Raw genomic sequence first — 15,245 nt, 5'->3', positions numbered from 1 at the left:
AACAGTTAGTATCTCTATTGGGTTGTGCCCATAAAATAATATATTGTAGCTGGTTGGCTATATAATAGTGCATAAAATTTGGTGCCTCTAGACCTCCTTTGGATTTATTTTTCTGAAGAGTAGATAGACTAATCTTTGCTTCTTTTTTTTTTTCCAGTAAAATTTTGTAACGGCTGAGTCCAACAACTGGAACCAGTTAGCCGTAGGTTTAAATGGAATCATTGAGAAAAAATAGTTTATTTTGGGTAAAACTTTCATTTTAATAGTGGCTATTCGTCCTATTAGAGAAATAGGAAGATTATTCCAGCGCTCCAAGTCACTATAAATGCTATCCAGAAGTGGAGTGAAATTTAAATGAACTAAATCAGTTAATTTAGGTGAGATTTTTATGCCTAAGTATTTTAAATTACCTATAGGAAATGAGTAGTATGGGTCCTGGCTTGCAGGGTTCCATGAATTTTCTGTAATAGGTAGAAGTGTTGATTTTGTCCAGTTAATAGAATAGTCTGATAACTGTGAGAATTTAGTTATTAAGTTAAATACTTCCCCTAATGAAATAGCAGGCTTTTCTAAATAAAGTAAAATATCATCGGCATATAGATTAATTTTATGTTCTGTTACCCCAGAGTGAATTCCTTGAATCATTCTTTCCTGGCGTATGGCTAATGCAAGCGGTTCAATAAATATTGCAAATAATAAAGGCGACAGTGGGCATCCCTGTCTTGTGCCTCTCTGTAGAGTAAAACTCTTAGATATAATCCCATTAGTAGTAACAGTAGCTTTAGGAGAATCATATAATACTGACACCCAGTGAATAAATGACTTCCCAAAGCCAAATTTATTTAAAACAGCAAAGAGGAAGGACCAGTTAACTTTATCAAAAGCTTTTTCTGCATCCAATGATATAATAACTGCCTTTTTATCATGCCGCTGTGACATACTAATAAGGTTAAAGAGCCTTCTAATATTATTAGTAGAGTGACGCTCTTTAATAAAGCCTGTTTGGTCGCTATGAATGATTGTCGGGATTACTGTTTCTAATCTAGATGTAAAAGCCTTAGTGATAATTTTAATATCAGTGTTAATTAGTGAAATCGGACGGTAACTTGATGGAAGGGTGGGGTCTTTTTCTGGCTTTAATAAAAGTTTAATTGCTGCTGTATTCATGTGTGGGCGTATGTGACCATTAGTTTTAATTTCTGTTACTACTCTTAAGAATAGTGGAGCAAGCATTGACCAGAAGTGCTTTAGAAATATAGCCGGATAACCATCCGGGCCGGGTGCTTTGCCATTTGGCATACTATCTAGAGCACTGTACAACTCGTTTATAGTAAGTGGTGCATCTAACATATCTTTATATTCAGTAGTTACCTGAGGTATACTTAAGCTACTGAGGAATGCCTCAATATGCTCTGGGTTAGGTTTATTAGTTTCTGAGTATAAGTTGTGATAATAATTATAAAAAATTTGATTAATTTCTTCTGGTGATTGTGTACATTCACCAGTTGTACCTTTAATAGCCGTTATAAGCGATTTTTCCCGATTACGTTGAAGTTGGTTTGCAAGAAATTTACCTGATTTGTTATTATATTCAAAGTTGTTGTATCTCAATTGTTGTATTATAAACTCTGTCTTTTTAGTTAACATATCGTCTAACTGTATTTTTGTATTTTGTAAGTCAGTCCATATTTGGTTATTTGGGTTTATTGCGTACTCATCCGTCAGTTGTTTAATTTTATCTTCCAAGTCTTTTTCTAATTTTTGATCCTGTTTCTTTTTATAAGATGAATATGATATAATTTTACCTCTAATTACTGCTTTCCCGGTTTCCCAGAGAAGAGCTGGAGATAGGTCTGGAGAGTCATTTATTTCCAAAAAGTCCGCCCATTCTTTTCTTATAAATTTGTACTATTATAATATACTGGTGGTGCATTCAGCTTGTTGTGCTGCCCCCAAGTGGCCAGATATAAAGCAAGCACACTAATTTGTACATGTCCCTCTAGGAGTCTCACCAAGAGCTCAAGCCAACGCCGCTCCAACAGCAAAGAATGTTCAAGTCTCCCACGTCATGGTGACCTCCATCACCTTGGCAACGAGAATTTCCTAAATGGTAACAAACCTCCGTCGAGTTTAAGTCCCACCCTTCACCCCAAGAGTCAGTACCTGTCCCAGACCCTCAATCGCTCAGCCTCGTCCAGCAAAGACCTGGCCAATAACAACCTGCCGCACCTCCTCAGTCCCAAAGAAGTCAAAAATAAATCCGAATTCGATTTCAATTTGGGAGCTTCGCCCAAGTTGCCAGAACAAGGACATGGTGCAAAGTATGGCCTGAGCAAGCCCAGCGGTTCCTCTCGCTCTCAGCAGCAGCAGCAGCAGCAGCAGCAGCAGCAGCAGCAGCAGCAGCAGCAGCAACAGCAGCAACAACAGCAAAGTGGACGCCACACCTTCCTGGAAAGCAAGACCAACACCTTACAGTCAGGAGGAGACAAACAACACGGTAGACACTCCCACAGCGTGGCCGACTCAGCCCATGGATCCATGTCGTCGTCGTCCAAAAGCTCCGCCTCTTATCTCAGCCTGTCCAAGAGCCACGGCGCTCTGAGCGATGCCAAATCCGTCGGGAACCTCAGCGACTGTCGACTTCACCCGGACGACCCGAACTCCAACACGACAACGGCAGTGGGACCCAGCGCACGTTTCTTCCCTGCGAGCTGTCTGGACCTCAATGCCCCTTCGGGTGCCCCGGGGCCACCTGGGAGCCCCTCGGCACGACACAGCGATCGCTCAGGACACAGCCCCGCATCCCGTAGCAGCGGCAACGTCCGCATGGAGAGCAGCACGCTCGACTCCTCCTCCAGACACAAGTCCAGACATAAATCTTTGGCTCCGGGTAGGTTGAATACTTAACTATCTGATTTGACCTTCTGTAAACTTTTGAATATATTTCCTCATTCAATTAGAATTGATATTATCCTTAATCTGGATGTTCTCAGATGGAACTGTCCACTGATCTTAGATTATCATCAGCAGTCTACAACAGGAGAGACTGAAAGTGTGAATGTTTGCTTATATGTTCGGGATGGGTTCCAGCTCCCGGGAGGGACCCTTAGCAAAACAAAAATAATAGAAAATGGATGGGTGGGTAGGGCAGTGCCCTACTATTGACTAGCAACCAATCCACACCCTTGAAAATGCAATTCGAAGGAGCACGGTGTTCCCCACGTTTTGGCCCAAGCTACAGACGACTCCATCTCACTCGTAGCCTTGAACAGTACCAAAAAACGGTAAAAAATTGATGAATGGTAGATCATTGAAAATACATCTCCCGTCTCATCCACAGAGGAGGCGAAGGCTCCAGAACTCTTAGACCCAGGGGGTGCAGGGATGCCGTCCACCCACACGCTGCCCTCCCCACACGATTCGTACCATTATGGCCTGGGTTACTCGTCCCCCTTCTCCTCTCAGCAACGACCTCAACGCCACTCTATGTACGTGAGGAGAGAGCGCCATCGACCTCATGGCGTAGAATCCGGGATGGCGGGCTTGCCCCCTCCGGGTCAGGCGATACAGACGCGAGCTTCTAGTCTGCAGCTGCTTTCCCCGCAACTTCAGCACAGGACCACACTCACTGGGCACTCAGTGAGCTCCTCCAGGGAAGACTGCACGGATGGCATGACAAGGGTTAGTGATGGCAATAGTCTGGGTGTGGTATCACTACCGTTGCCTATAGGCTACTTTTACATGTTCTTGGTGGTCACGGCAGCCCGGATTTACCACTGTGGACAAAACGGTTTGGTTGAGAGACAATGCATTGGGATGGGAGAGAGAGAGAGAGAGAGAGAGAGAGAGAGAGAGAGAGAGAGAGAGAGAGCGAGAGAGAGAGAGAGAGAGAGAGAGAGAGAGACAGAGAGAGAGAGAGACAGAGACAGAGACAGAGACACAGACACAGACACAGACAGACATACAAACAGGAACAGGGAGAGAGAGAGACAGACAGACAGACAGAGACACAGACAGACATACAGACAGACAAACAGGCACAAAGAGAGAGAGAAAGAGAGAGAGAGAGAGAGAGACACGCACAGAGGCAGACAGACTGATAGACTGAAAGAGAGAGAGAGAGAGAGAGAGAGAGAGAGAGAGAGACAGACAGACATAAAGTGAGAGACAGGCAGACAGACAAACAGAGAGAGAGAGAAAGAGAAACAGATAGACTGAGAGTGTTGTTCAAGTCCATTATTTTCAGCATTGTAGAATTTGGCTATGACTAAACATTTAATAAGGTTATTTTATTATTTTATACAAAAAACCTATGAGCAGCACTGTAAATATATATATATATATATAGATAGATAGAGAGAGAGAGAGAGAGAGAGAGAGAGAGACAGACAAAGAGAGGAGAGACACAGAGAGAGAGAGAAAGACAGACAAAGAGAGGAGAGACACAGAGAGAGAGAGACAAACAGACAGATAGACAGTCATACAGAGAGAGAGGGAGAGACAGACAGACAAACAGACAAACAGACAGATGAATGATAGCCTGAGAGAGACAGACTGACAGACTTAGAGAGAGAGAGAGACAGAGAAAGAGAGAGACAGACAGACAGACTGACTGATAGATGGACAGAAAGAGAGAGTGAGAGTGAGAGAGAGAGAGAGAGAGAGAGAGAGAGAGAGAGAGAGAGAGAGAGAGAGAGAGAGAGAGAGAGACAGAGAGACAGAGAGACAGAAGAGAGAGAGAGCAAAATGGTATGCTTTAAGTTTTTTTCCATGTTTATACTGGAGAAAAGCTTGAGTCTTGTTTTTTTCCCCTCTACCCATTCTTTATATAGTGGTACCTCGGAGTTTGAACAAAATTCATTCCTGCGAAGTGTTCAAAAGTCCGAATTGTTCAACCTCCGAAACACTTTTTATCATAGGAAATAATGTAAATGCAATGAATTTGTTCCTAAGCTCCAAAAACTCAAAATTCCTATTTTAATTTCTATTTATGTTTTTTACATTTGCACCCTGTACAGTATTTAAACAATAAAAATAAAAACTTATCTTTTTTGTTGTTATGGTGTGATGGCATCAGTGGATGATAAATGCTATGTTAATGTTAGCTTTAGTTCAAAGCTGAGTTTGTGTATTTTACATTGGGCATATTGTTAGACGACTAAGCGGTCCTTGCGTGCGTTGTTTAACGTCAGGCACGTTGTTGAACAGCTAAGTGCCTCGTGCCAGTATTTACAGAAGTAGTCACAGTAGTTACAACTACGCAATCATCTCCTTCCTAATTCCACTGTGGCTCGTAGCACTGTATGTTTTTCTTTGCTGCCACTGGCACTGTTGTCTTTCTTTGGGCCCATGGCAAAGAAAATTGTTGTGGAAAAATCTAAATGCATTCGTGAGTATGGAGCACCTCCGGGAATATTCACGATCTGACTGGAAATGAGCAGTGCATCGTCTCAACTAACGCAACGTGAGCATTCGGCATTGCTCGGCTTTGCTCGACTTCACTCGGCTACCCGTTTTCAAGGTACGTTCGGCTTAGCTTGGGTGTTCCAACTCCGAAAATGAGTTCAAACTTTTTTTTGGGGGTACGAGTTCCGAAACGTTCAAACTCCGAGGTTCCACTGTATTTGCCAACTAAATGCTCAAACAACTGTCCATAAGTCTGCTTTGACCTGTACATGTTTGTATCTTCAACAGAGCGAGCAGTCCCCTAAAGACATGAGCCACCCTTGTGCCTCCATCAAAGATTCAACGAGAGACAACCCTCCTGCTTTTCATACTCAGCGACCGCCTAAAAATGAGGTCTGACACCACATGCCTTACATCAAAGAGTAGACCGCATGTTTGCTCACGCGCCACTTTCACGAACAAGCCAATGAGAGTGAGACTCTCTGTTTTGTGACCATACAGGTCGGAATGTATCACGACCCTCATGGAGAGGATGGAGGGTCATCTAAGGAGAACCGCATGATCTTCACTGAGTCAATGCCTCGAAGAGTTGGCAGCTTTTACAGAGGTAATCACCAAAAAGCTCCAGGATGATGTCATGTTATCATAAGAAGGAACAAGTGTCATTCTTTCTTGTCTTGGGTCTGTCCAGTCCCGTCGCCCAGACCAGATAACTCCTCGTCTTTCCATGAGGGTGTTGGGCAGGGTCGTGGACCAGTCGTACCCGTTGCCCCCGGCAACCCTGTTTCCATGGCCAACCACTCCAAACGCCAGACTGCCTTTGACTGGTGAGAAGATTTTTTAAAGAGAACTTTAAGTTACATTGAACAGTAGCCGGTACCCCAGTAAATGCGTTTAATGAAAATCCTCAGGCACTATTAAACAATGATGCCGCGTCATCAGGCTTGGGGAGTAACGGAATACATGTACCGCCGTTAAGTAAGCAGTTTGCAAAAAAAGAAAAAAAACTTTATTCCATTACAGTTACAGGTACATATATTAAAAATGGGGATTACTTTGAGGGATTACAATTTCTATCTACGATGAGAGAAAGTGCGAAAGAGGGAGAGAGAGACAGAGACAGAGAGAGAGAGACAGAGAGGGAGAGAGAGAGAGAGAGAGCATGCCCATGAGTGGGACCGTTGCTACTGACTAGTCGTGTCCTTCACACGCGGGCAGATTCAAAAAGCTTCACGGACGGGAGGAGGAAATGGCGAAAGTTTGAGCTAGAAGTCCAGCGGCATGCTACGCGCTGTAGCTTCTTGCTAGCTAGCCCGCTAGCCTACAACCATAATGTGAGTTACACCTTCCAAACAAATCTTCCTCCCACACCTATCTATCTATCTATCTATCTATCTATCTATCAAACTGAGAGGTGTGGTTGCTTTCAGTGACAGTTCGAAAACAGCATATGGCCATCAATCAATCAATCAATCAATCAATCAATCAATCGCCTACATGATTTTTAATTACACAAGGATTTTTGCTATTTGTAGGCTGCCCGGGTCCCTATCATCCGCAAATAAAAGGGGCATATTGTATAGAATATATATTGTGGTGATATTTATTTTTATTTTGTCTTCATGAGCATACTCAATATTGGAGTTATCCAAAAGTAATCCAGTTACATTACTTAAATATTATGGTACTTGGATTATGTTACTAACTACATTTTTAGCAGGTAACTTGTAACTGTAATGGATTACATTTTAAAAGTAACCCTCCCAACCCTGCGCGTCATACAGAGAAGAAAGAAGTTGTATCGCCGTTTTAAGGCTCTTCGCTGGATGACAATGAAGTCATTTATCACAATGTGGTCTTGCCATTACACACATAGATGATGATGATGATGACTGTTTCCTTTTTCAGGAGCACCGCAGAAGCAATGGTGATGAATCCTCCAGAGCCCGTCAAGGAGAAGGAAAAACAAGGCTTCTTTAGAGCCATCAAAAAGAAAAAGAAGAAAACACAAATAGTAAGGACACTTTTACACAATTGACCGAATTTATTTGATGGCAATTGAGCTAATTTTTTTGACCATGTTGTTCAATGGGGAAACAAACTCAAAACATTGAAAATGAGCAAAAATCATTGGAATACATTTGAAAATGATTAATTTCAGATTACATTTGTTTTGTCTAATTATGGACAGAATCCTTCATTAACTCATTCACTGCCATTGACGGCTATAAACGTCAAAAATTCCTTTCAACTATTTATATTAGTTTACCTTTTTTTTCCCTCACTTTTGTTAACAAGAGTATGAAAACCTAGAAAATATGTTTTATTGTACATTTAGAACAGATATAAAATTTGTGATTAATCTTGAGTTAACTAGTCAAGTCATTCGATTAATTACAATTACATTTTTTAATTGCCTGACAAGATGATTATTAAAATTTTGGGGCGTCAGGCGATTACATGTTTAATAGTAATTAATCGCGTGACTTCAATAGTTAACTCACGATTAATCATTTTATATCTGTTCTAAATGTACAATAAAACAAAATCTAGGTTAGGTTTTCCTACTCTTGTTAACAAAAGTAGAAAAAAAATGTTAAACTAATAGAAATAGTTCAAATGATTTTTTGACGTTCATAACCGTCAATGGCAGTGAATGAGTTAATAAAGCATCGACAGTGACTTTAATAAAGGTTCAACCCTCGTCACATTTTCCACATTTTACATGTTACAGATGTGATATTTGTTTGTTTTTATGTTAATGAGTCATTGACCAGACTGAGCACAGTTGATTTATTATTAAAAAACATTATTATTTACTGTTATCTACAATTTTACTATTATCCACAATTTAGGACATACTGTACAGCTTTCTACAATGGTTGCACCAGATGTATTTTCATAGTATTTTCAACTTAAATAAAAGTTTTGAGGCTAACAATTAGCCATCTAAATAAAGCAAGCTAGGTAGCCACACAAGTAAAACTATAGTGAAAATATCTACATTTGTTGGACAAAATTAATATTATTTTTTTTCAGGCCATGCCACATGATATCCAAATATGACTACTACATACCAGATGCTACAAGGGTAACTTTTTTACATGCTTGTGAGTCAAGTACAAACCTCAGAGCTACTCCCATGTGTTCTTGACTATCTTGTGGATGATACAAACTCCTGTCTTCAAATGTATTTCAAAATAAAAGTCCCAAATGGGTTATTTCTTTTTGTCGTACCACATGACAATTCATAAAATGGTCATCATCGGATAAACGTATCCATCAGTGACCCCAATACATTTTGTGCAGCTGCTGAGGCTGACAATTTTCCTCTCCACAGACTGACATGGCGGACGGGAGGAACCCCAGCATCAGGAAAAGCCTCTTCCCGCTCTTCAGCTCCAAGAACAGCCTAAAGCACAACTCGGCTGTCAAAGTCCTTCCGGTGGTGCCCTCGCCAATGCTACAGCAGCAGCCTCCTCCGCCGCCATATCCTGCCACAACAGTAAGCCGAGCACAGCGCTGACACATGACTATGTGACAATGCTCAGGCCACAGCCGCATGAGGATTGTCACGGGTCCAAAACAACATGTCCACTATGGAAAGCTATTCAAGCATTTACTACTACTACTACTACTGGTGGGCGTGTTTGTGCTAGGCTCCAGGAGACTACTTATCCTTACCTCATATTTTGCTGCTAAAAGGGACCCGGGAATGCCCAAGAGCATCTGTCCCTGCAGAGGGGCTCCAAGTCATCCTCTCACCACGGAAGCCGTCGGAAAAACCGAGAGCGCTCCCGAGACAGAGACCGGGAACGGGAGCAGAGCCGGGACCGCGAACGAGACAGAGAAAGAGGAAGAGAGAGAGTGAATGAATGGCCGGCAGAAAAAGCAATGGACTCACATTCTCAGGTATAAACTTTATATTTTCCCTCTAGTACATGAGTGGGCATATATATATATATATTTACTTTTAAGTGGGGGTGTCAAAATGAGTGTGTTAATTTTGAGTTAAATCTACTGAACATAGCATATTCAATTTCGAATCGCTACTGCCGCCCGCTGACAAAAAATGAAACTGCACATACCCTTTTTTTTGTTGTTGGGTGCACTCACACACATATATGGTCTCTCAGGCAGGGAAGCGAACTCACGCCAACCTGCACCGAAGGCAAGTGACGGTAAGCACGCCGCCACCCGGAGCCCCAACCGCACGTACCCTTCTTCACATACACACCGCGCACGACGTCACATCCGCAGACAGGGCGCGGGAAATTCTAACCCGAATCCAGTCCGAAAACTATTGGCCAGAGGCTTGCAGGAGTAGCCATTGTGAACAGTTAAGGCGTTCATCTACTAATTAGAAGACATTTGAGTCATAAATGGTCAAATAAAAAGGCTACTGTAAAGATATTTTGGGGAAAAAAGTTCCATATTGCAGCCTTAATTTAAATTTGCTTTAACGCCACTTATTTTATCAACGCGCGATTGATGACCGCCCCTTACTTAGAAAGCCTGTATTGAGGGAATTCCAATCACAACGCAGCAGACACGTCCACGTCAAAATTGACCTGTAATACATTTAATAATAATGCATCGATTTTTGAAGACTGGGGTCAAGTTGTATTTTACAATTTTTTTAAAAAATTGCAGAATTTCACAAGTAACTTCATGTTAAAGATTAGATAGCTCTTAAATATGAAAAGAAAAATGAACTGAGCGGTCACTAACATCTTACAAATGCAATTATGCCATCTAGTGGCATAAAACTGACTTCAACACAAATCAATATCACACTTTTTTTTTTTTTTACAATTCAGTCATCTTTTTAATTTTAACTCAATTGTATCTATCATTATAAAATTACTGTATATATTTCTATTTGTTTAAATTTTTTTCCCACTTTTATGTAAACAAGAGTATGAAAAAAAGTCATGCGATTAATTACGATTAAAAAATTTAATCACTTGACACCCCTACTTTTAAGTAAATACAGTGACAAAGTATTTGTACTTTGGTACTTCTCTCCACTGACTGTACCACAAGATGGAAACCTAACTAAATAGTTAGTTTAGATTACTTCAAGTCAGTAACTAATAAATACTTATACTCAAGTAGTACAGTCACTGATAGGAAATGATGTTCATAGACTTTGATAGAAACCCAACTACTTATTAGTTACTCGATGGAAATGAATTGAGTTATGTTTCCAATACGGTTATGGTGGGAAGTAATGTAAGTAACTACAATGAGTCCGTTTTTTTCAATGTCCATACTTGAGTATTTTTCTGACCCCTTCACGTCCCTCTCACTGGCAGAGCCAACCGCTGAAGTCCCTTCGCCGGCTCCTTCACCTCTCGCCTTCCCCAAACCAAGGCCAGCCTCCTCCACCTCCTCCCCCTCCCGCAGACCTGCGCTTCCAGCCGCCTCTCCCCAACCCGCCTCAGCCCTCCTCGAAAGCGGTCTACCCCGAGGGCCGGGGGCACGCCGAGAGCCGGGGCCACTCCGGGACGAGCGGCTCGTCCCAGACCAAGAGCCGCAAGGCCAGCTACCCGCTGCCGGGCCAGCTGGAGTCCGCCTGGCACGTTTCGGCGCTGCAGCGGGCCGAGGGTGCGCAGTTCACGGCCGAGCAGCTGGGCATCAAACCGGGGCAAAACGGACCCACCTTTACCCGAGCCTCCCGCACCAGAATGCCAAACCTCAATGACCTGAAGGAGACGGCGCTCTAAACGCCACCTCAAACCGTACCACCTCCGCTACGGCTCATCGTGGACGCACCTGCTGGATCCAAGAGGGCGCCGTTTGATTTTAGTTACAGTTTACCTGAAAGCTTCTTGCACTCCTGCGACGTGACGAGCTGGGACAAAGGTCGGATGTGGACACGCCACAAACATGCACTTGCAAGGGGGCAAACCATACGGAAAGCACTTTAAAGCATTTGTTCCTTAACCTTGATATCCAGCTTTGGGTCGAGGTCAAGGGTAGGGCATCTGGCATACAGGGCAGATGCCCGGTGGGCCGGGCTTTTTCTCAGTCATTCTACTAGTGCAGCCTAATGTGCTGAATTGAATGAAAAGTATTTATTTAGTTGATAATCAATGATAATGTATTAGTATGTTCCTTGCCCTCACCAGGAAGACAATTCACTAGTACACTCGTTGCAACTAGGGCGCACTAGTAGAATGCCTGTGTTTTTTCTACTACTGCCTTTATGAGATTTCTGCACACTCTTAGGACAACTTTAGCGTACTAGGAGGATGACTGTTGTACATGTTACTAGTGAAGCAAAAAGTTAATTTCTGTGTACTAATTTTAGTACTAGCGAAGCACTAGTTGGTAGCTGGTAGAATTTTAATAACGTCACTAGTAGGGGTGTGCCAAAAAAATAGATTCTCATAAGAATCGCGATTCTCATTTAGTACGATTCAGAATCGATTTAAAATGTCCCAAAATCTATTTTATTTAAATTATTTTATACTGTCTTCCCTCTCTTTGTGTGTGCCTTTATTGGGAGCGCTGTTCATGATTTGACCACTTTGGGGCAGTGTGATTCCACGCGGTCTGATACACTGTTAAGTTGTAGCCACATTAAAGAGTAGAAGGAAAAAGTCACGATCAACTTATTCCAATAAAAGTTGTTTTTTTGCAGCGTGGAGCCGTTCTTTTGAGTGATAAAAGTGCCGCAAGTAGCGCACTAATTAGCATTAGCGAGTCAGACTGGAGTAGATCATTACGATTCCTTGAACATCTATAAATTGAAACAAAAATCATTGTCAATCAAATCATTGTGAATCTAAAATCGTTATTAATAGAAAATCGATTCTGAATCGAATCGCACACCCAAAAATCGGAATCAAATCGAATCGTGAGACATTCAAAGATTCCCACCCCTAGTCACTAGTACTACAAATAGCAGTTTTGCCTCAATGTGCGAATAGTTTTCCAAAGTTGTCCTACGAGCGAGGATCAAGAGTGTACTAGTACATGGATCTAAAGATGTATATCAAAGAAACATTTATTCGCTATCCAGCTTCAGGTCCATAAACTAATCTACTAGTACAATCCTTTGTCCTCACTAGTAAAATACAATTCAGCACCCTTGTAGAATAACTACAACGTACTACTAGAATAACTGTCTTACTAGTATTTTTTATATTACTTCTTCCACTACCCTCGGTCAATTGCACGTTACTAGTATGGCAAAACTTCTAGTAGGCATTCATGCTATCAAGAAGACTACTAGTGTGTGACACATGCCTACTAGTTGGGATGAACTTTGTTACCTGAACAACACAGTTTACTCGACGGGTTTTTATTGCATACAAGCCAAAAGTGGCACTAGTACTGGAACAAACTCATTAGGAAGGCAAAGTCATTCTAATAGTGCGCTGAATTGTCTTGGTAGTGAGGACAGAGAATGTACTAGTACAAGGACCTTAAGCTGAATATGAAGAAAATGGAAGAAACGCTGAAACGGTTTTCCTTAGGGCTCCTCCCCCTTTCAGGATTCTTGTTCTGCCTGGAGGAGTAGAAACTGCCTCTGCTCCCACCTTCTGGTCACAGAACACAACTGCAGCACATCCGCGCCCCCTGGTGGCCACTAAAGAAAATGTTTGTTTTCTTTCAAATATTTGATAAGACAGAGAGAGAAAAAGATTTATATCAATATAATTTATTGTTATTTGTTTTACATCCGAGGATATAAGCTATAGCTGTATCCCCAATAAGCTATATGGAATTATTATAAGGATATATAGAGTCAAATGTGTAATTTAACAAGAGCTTTACTTTGACACAGAGATGAATAGATATGTATGTGTTGACAATATGTCACAAAGATTATTTCATAGTGAACGTCCTTTTTGTTCATTTTGATATGGTATCAACAGACCCCCCCCCCCCCCCCCTTTTAATGTTTCTTTCCTGGAGATGATAATGAGTACCCCAAGTGTGTGTGTGGGGGGTTGTATTAGAGATTCCATTCATGAATATACGTGACCAGCAGTTAAAAGCATTTCGTGGCTGCTTGTCAACATATTGACAAGCGCTCTCTTCTTCCTTGCTGCTACATCTTTTTTGTTATCAAGAAAGTGTTATTGTGAAAAGTGAGCATCTTGAAATGAGGATAAAATGTGGAGACGCACGACATTTGTAACTTTCTGAAATAATCGGAGAGTAGTTTGTGAAAAAAATCAACCCCCGGTGAAAAGACTACAAACAATAATTACTGATCCCAACCTCAACCTGACTTTGTGAGTACCGTAGCTAGTTAGCTAATACTTGCATGCTTGTTGGTGACAGTTCGTCATATGACGCGTATTGACCACGACAACGCAGACACATTCATTTTTCTTCAATGTTGTGTTTATTTGCAATTGCTTGATACTTGTTTACATTTTAAGAATGATTTTAAATGGTCATAATCAGGGATAATTTATATTTTTAATAAATAGATAGATAGCTAGCTAGATAAATAGCTAGCTAGATAGATAGATAGACACCCATGTTCAAATGTCAGCTTTTCGTGGAAAAAAATGACTTAAAACTTGTACAACTCAATTTAATAATAAGAAATAAAAAATAAATAAATAAACAACTCAGATCATGTGGTCTCACAAGTCTGCACACAGAATTAACCAATCACAAGCTCACACACTTGCCACCACTTAACGTGCATCTGAGTAACCACAAATACATTTCAGGTGTTCTGGTAGACTTTTCCTGGCATTTTTTTTCTTTGACAAAAAAAAGCAACATCTGTGCTTTGTTTTGGTTAATTAGATGGACTTTAAATGGTGACAGGTGTTTGCTCATTTCCTGTAATTGGTTAATTCTGAACACAGCCACATCCCCAGTTTCAAAAGGGTGTCTCATTTATTTTTACTTCCTCTCTCAATATATATATATATATATATATATATATATATATATATATATATATATATATATATATATATGTATATATATATATATAATCACTTGACATTTGAACAGGGGTGTGTAGACTTATGCATTCATGGTAGAAATAGATCCATCCGTCTAAAAAGGGCAAAATACTGAAAAAAGCATCCAGCCACTTGGCTGATTAAAGCAATAAGATTAATTGACCCGACCGACTGACAGATTTGATTGATTGATGCAGTAAACCGTCAAATCAGTGTACTTCAATTGGAGCCTAATATAGTCGAGAGGGAGACCATGATTAAGGGTGCACGTTTAATCTGCCATTATCCTTGAGCTGCCTCATCTTGTCGTTATGGAAAGTACTGATTGTATTTGATTTGTTTACATCTTCACTAGAAACAGTGTTGACATAGTTTGCCTTGCTCGTGACCTAAAGCCTTATATGAAAACAGATGCTTCAAACCCCCCCCCCCCCCCCCAAAAAAAAACAACTTCACATACATTCACAGATTTTTTTTCTGCTCTCAACTATGAATGTGTTTCAGAAAACAGCAGTTCCTTGTTTTCATTACACAGATGCCCACTTCTTACAAGGTGTAAATAGAAATAATAGAGTGTATCTTAAAATGATATCATAATAAAAATCTACACTTTTTTTTAATGGTGTACACATTTGTTTTGTCTCACTGGCAGAAAGAACACATTATGAAAAGGACATTTTGGTGCCCAGGGTAAAAAGTGTCTTGAGATAAGAGCCTATTTCGAAATGAATATAATGAATCCTTAATTGAATTACTTTTGAACTGTTCACTATTTGCCACTATTTGTGAAGTGAGATTAATTAAGTTTACTGCCACCATAAGCACTTGTTTATCAAATTATACAAGATTCAAGCTGTTTTCTCTCCCAATTTAAGTTGAAAACAATAAACAAAG

The 15,245-nt window shown here is 40.9% G+C and overlaps 1 protein-coding gene across 2 annotated transcripts in view; it reads left to right on the top strand.

The window, feature by feature from the left end:
- Positions 1 to 14,971, top strand: part of cdkl5 (cyclin dependent kinase like 5) — a 52,085-nt gene extending 37,114 nt beyond the window's left edge. Inside the window, exons 13-22 of one of the 2 annotated variants that reach the window (XM_086071469.1) lie at positions 2,004 to 2,890; positions 3,341 to 3,681; positions 5,695 to 5,799; positions 5,908 to 6,013; positions 6,098 to 6,233; positions 7,315 to 7,420; positions 8,747 to 8,911; positions 9,112 to 9,318; positions 9,543 to 9,587; positions 10,725 to 14,971. In XM_086071469.1, the coding sequence (XP_085927595.1) occupies positions 2,004 to 2,890; positions 3,341 to 3,681; positions 5,695 to 5,799; positions 5,908 to 6,013; positions 6,098 to 6,233; positions 7,315 to 7,420; positions 8,747 to 8,911; positions 9,112 to 9,318; positions 9,543 to 9,587; positions 10,725 to 11,135 (2,509 nt within the window). In that variant the 3' untranslated portion in view covers positions 11,136 to 14,971. The remainder of the gene's footprint in view (positions 1 to 2,003; positions 2,891 to 3,340; positions 3,682 to 5,694; positions 5,800 to 5,907; positions 6,014 to 6,097; positions 6,234 to 7,314; positions 7,421 to 8,746; positions 8,912 to 9,111; positions 9,319 to 9,542; positions 9,588 to 10,724) is intronic. The other variant, XM_086071470.1, reaches the window with a different exon arrangement.
- Positions 14,972 to 15,245: the final 274 nt, after the last annotated feature.

The sequence above is a fragment of the Leptonotus elevatus genome, chromosome 3, assembly GCF_054856555.1.
Source record: "Leptonotus elevatus isolate MCC_2025b chromosome 3, RoL_Lele_1.0, whole genome shotgun sequence".
NCBI classification, from domain to species: Eukaryota; Metazoa; Chordata; class Actinopteri; order Syngnathiformes; family Syngnathidae; genus Leptonotus; species Leptonotus elevatus.
Note: the sequence above shows the minus strand (reverse complement) of the source record. Positions and strands in the feature narration are given on the sequence as shown.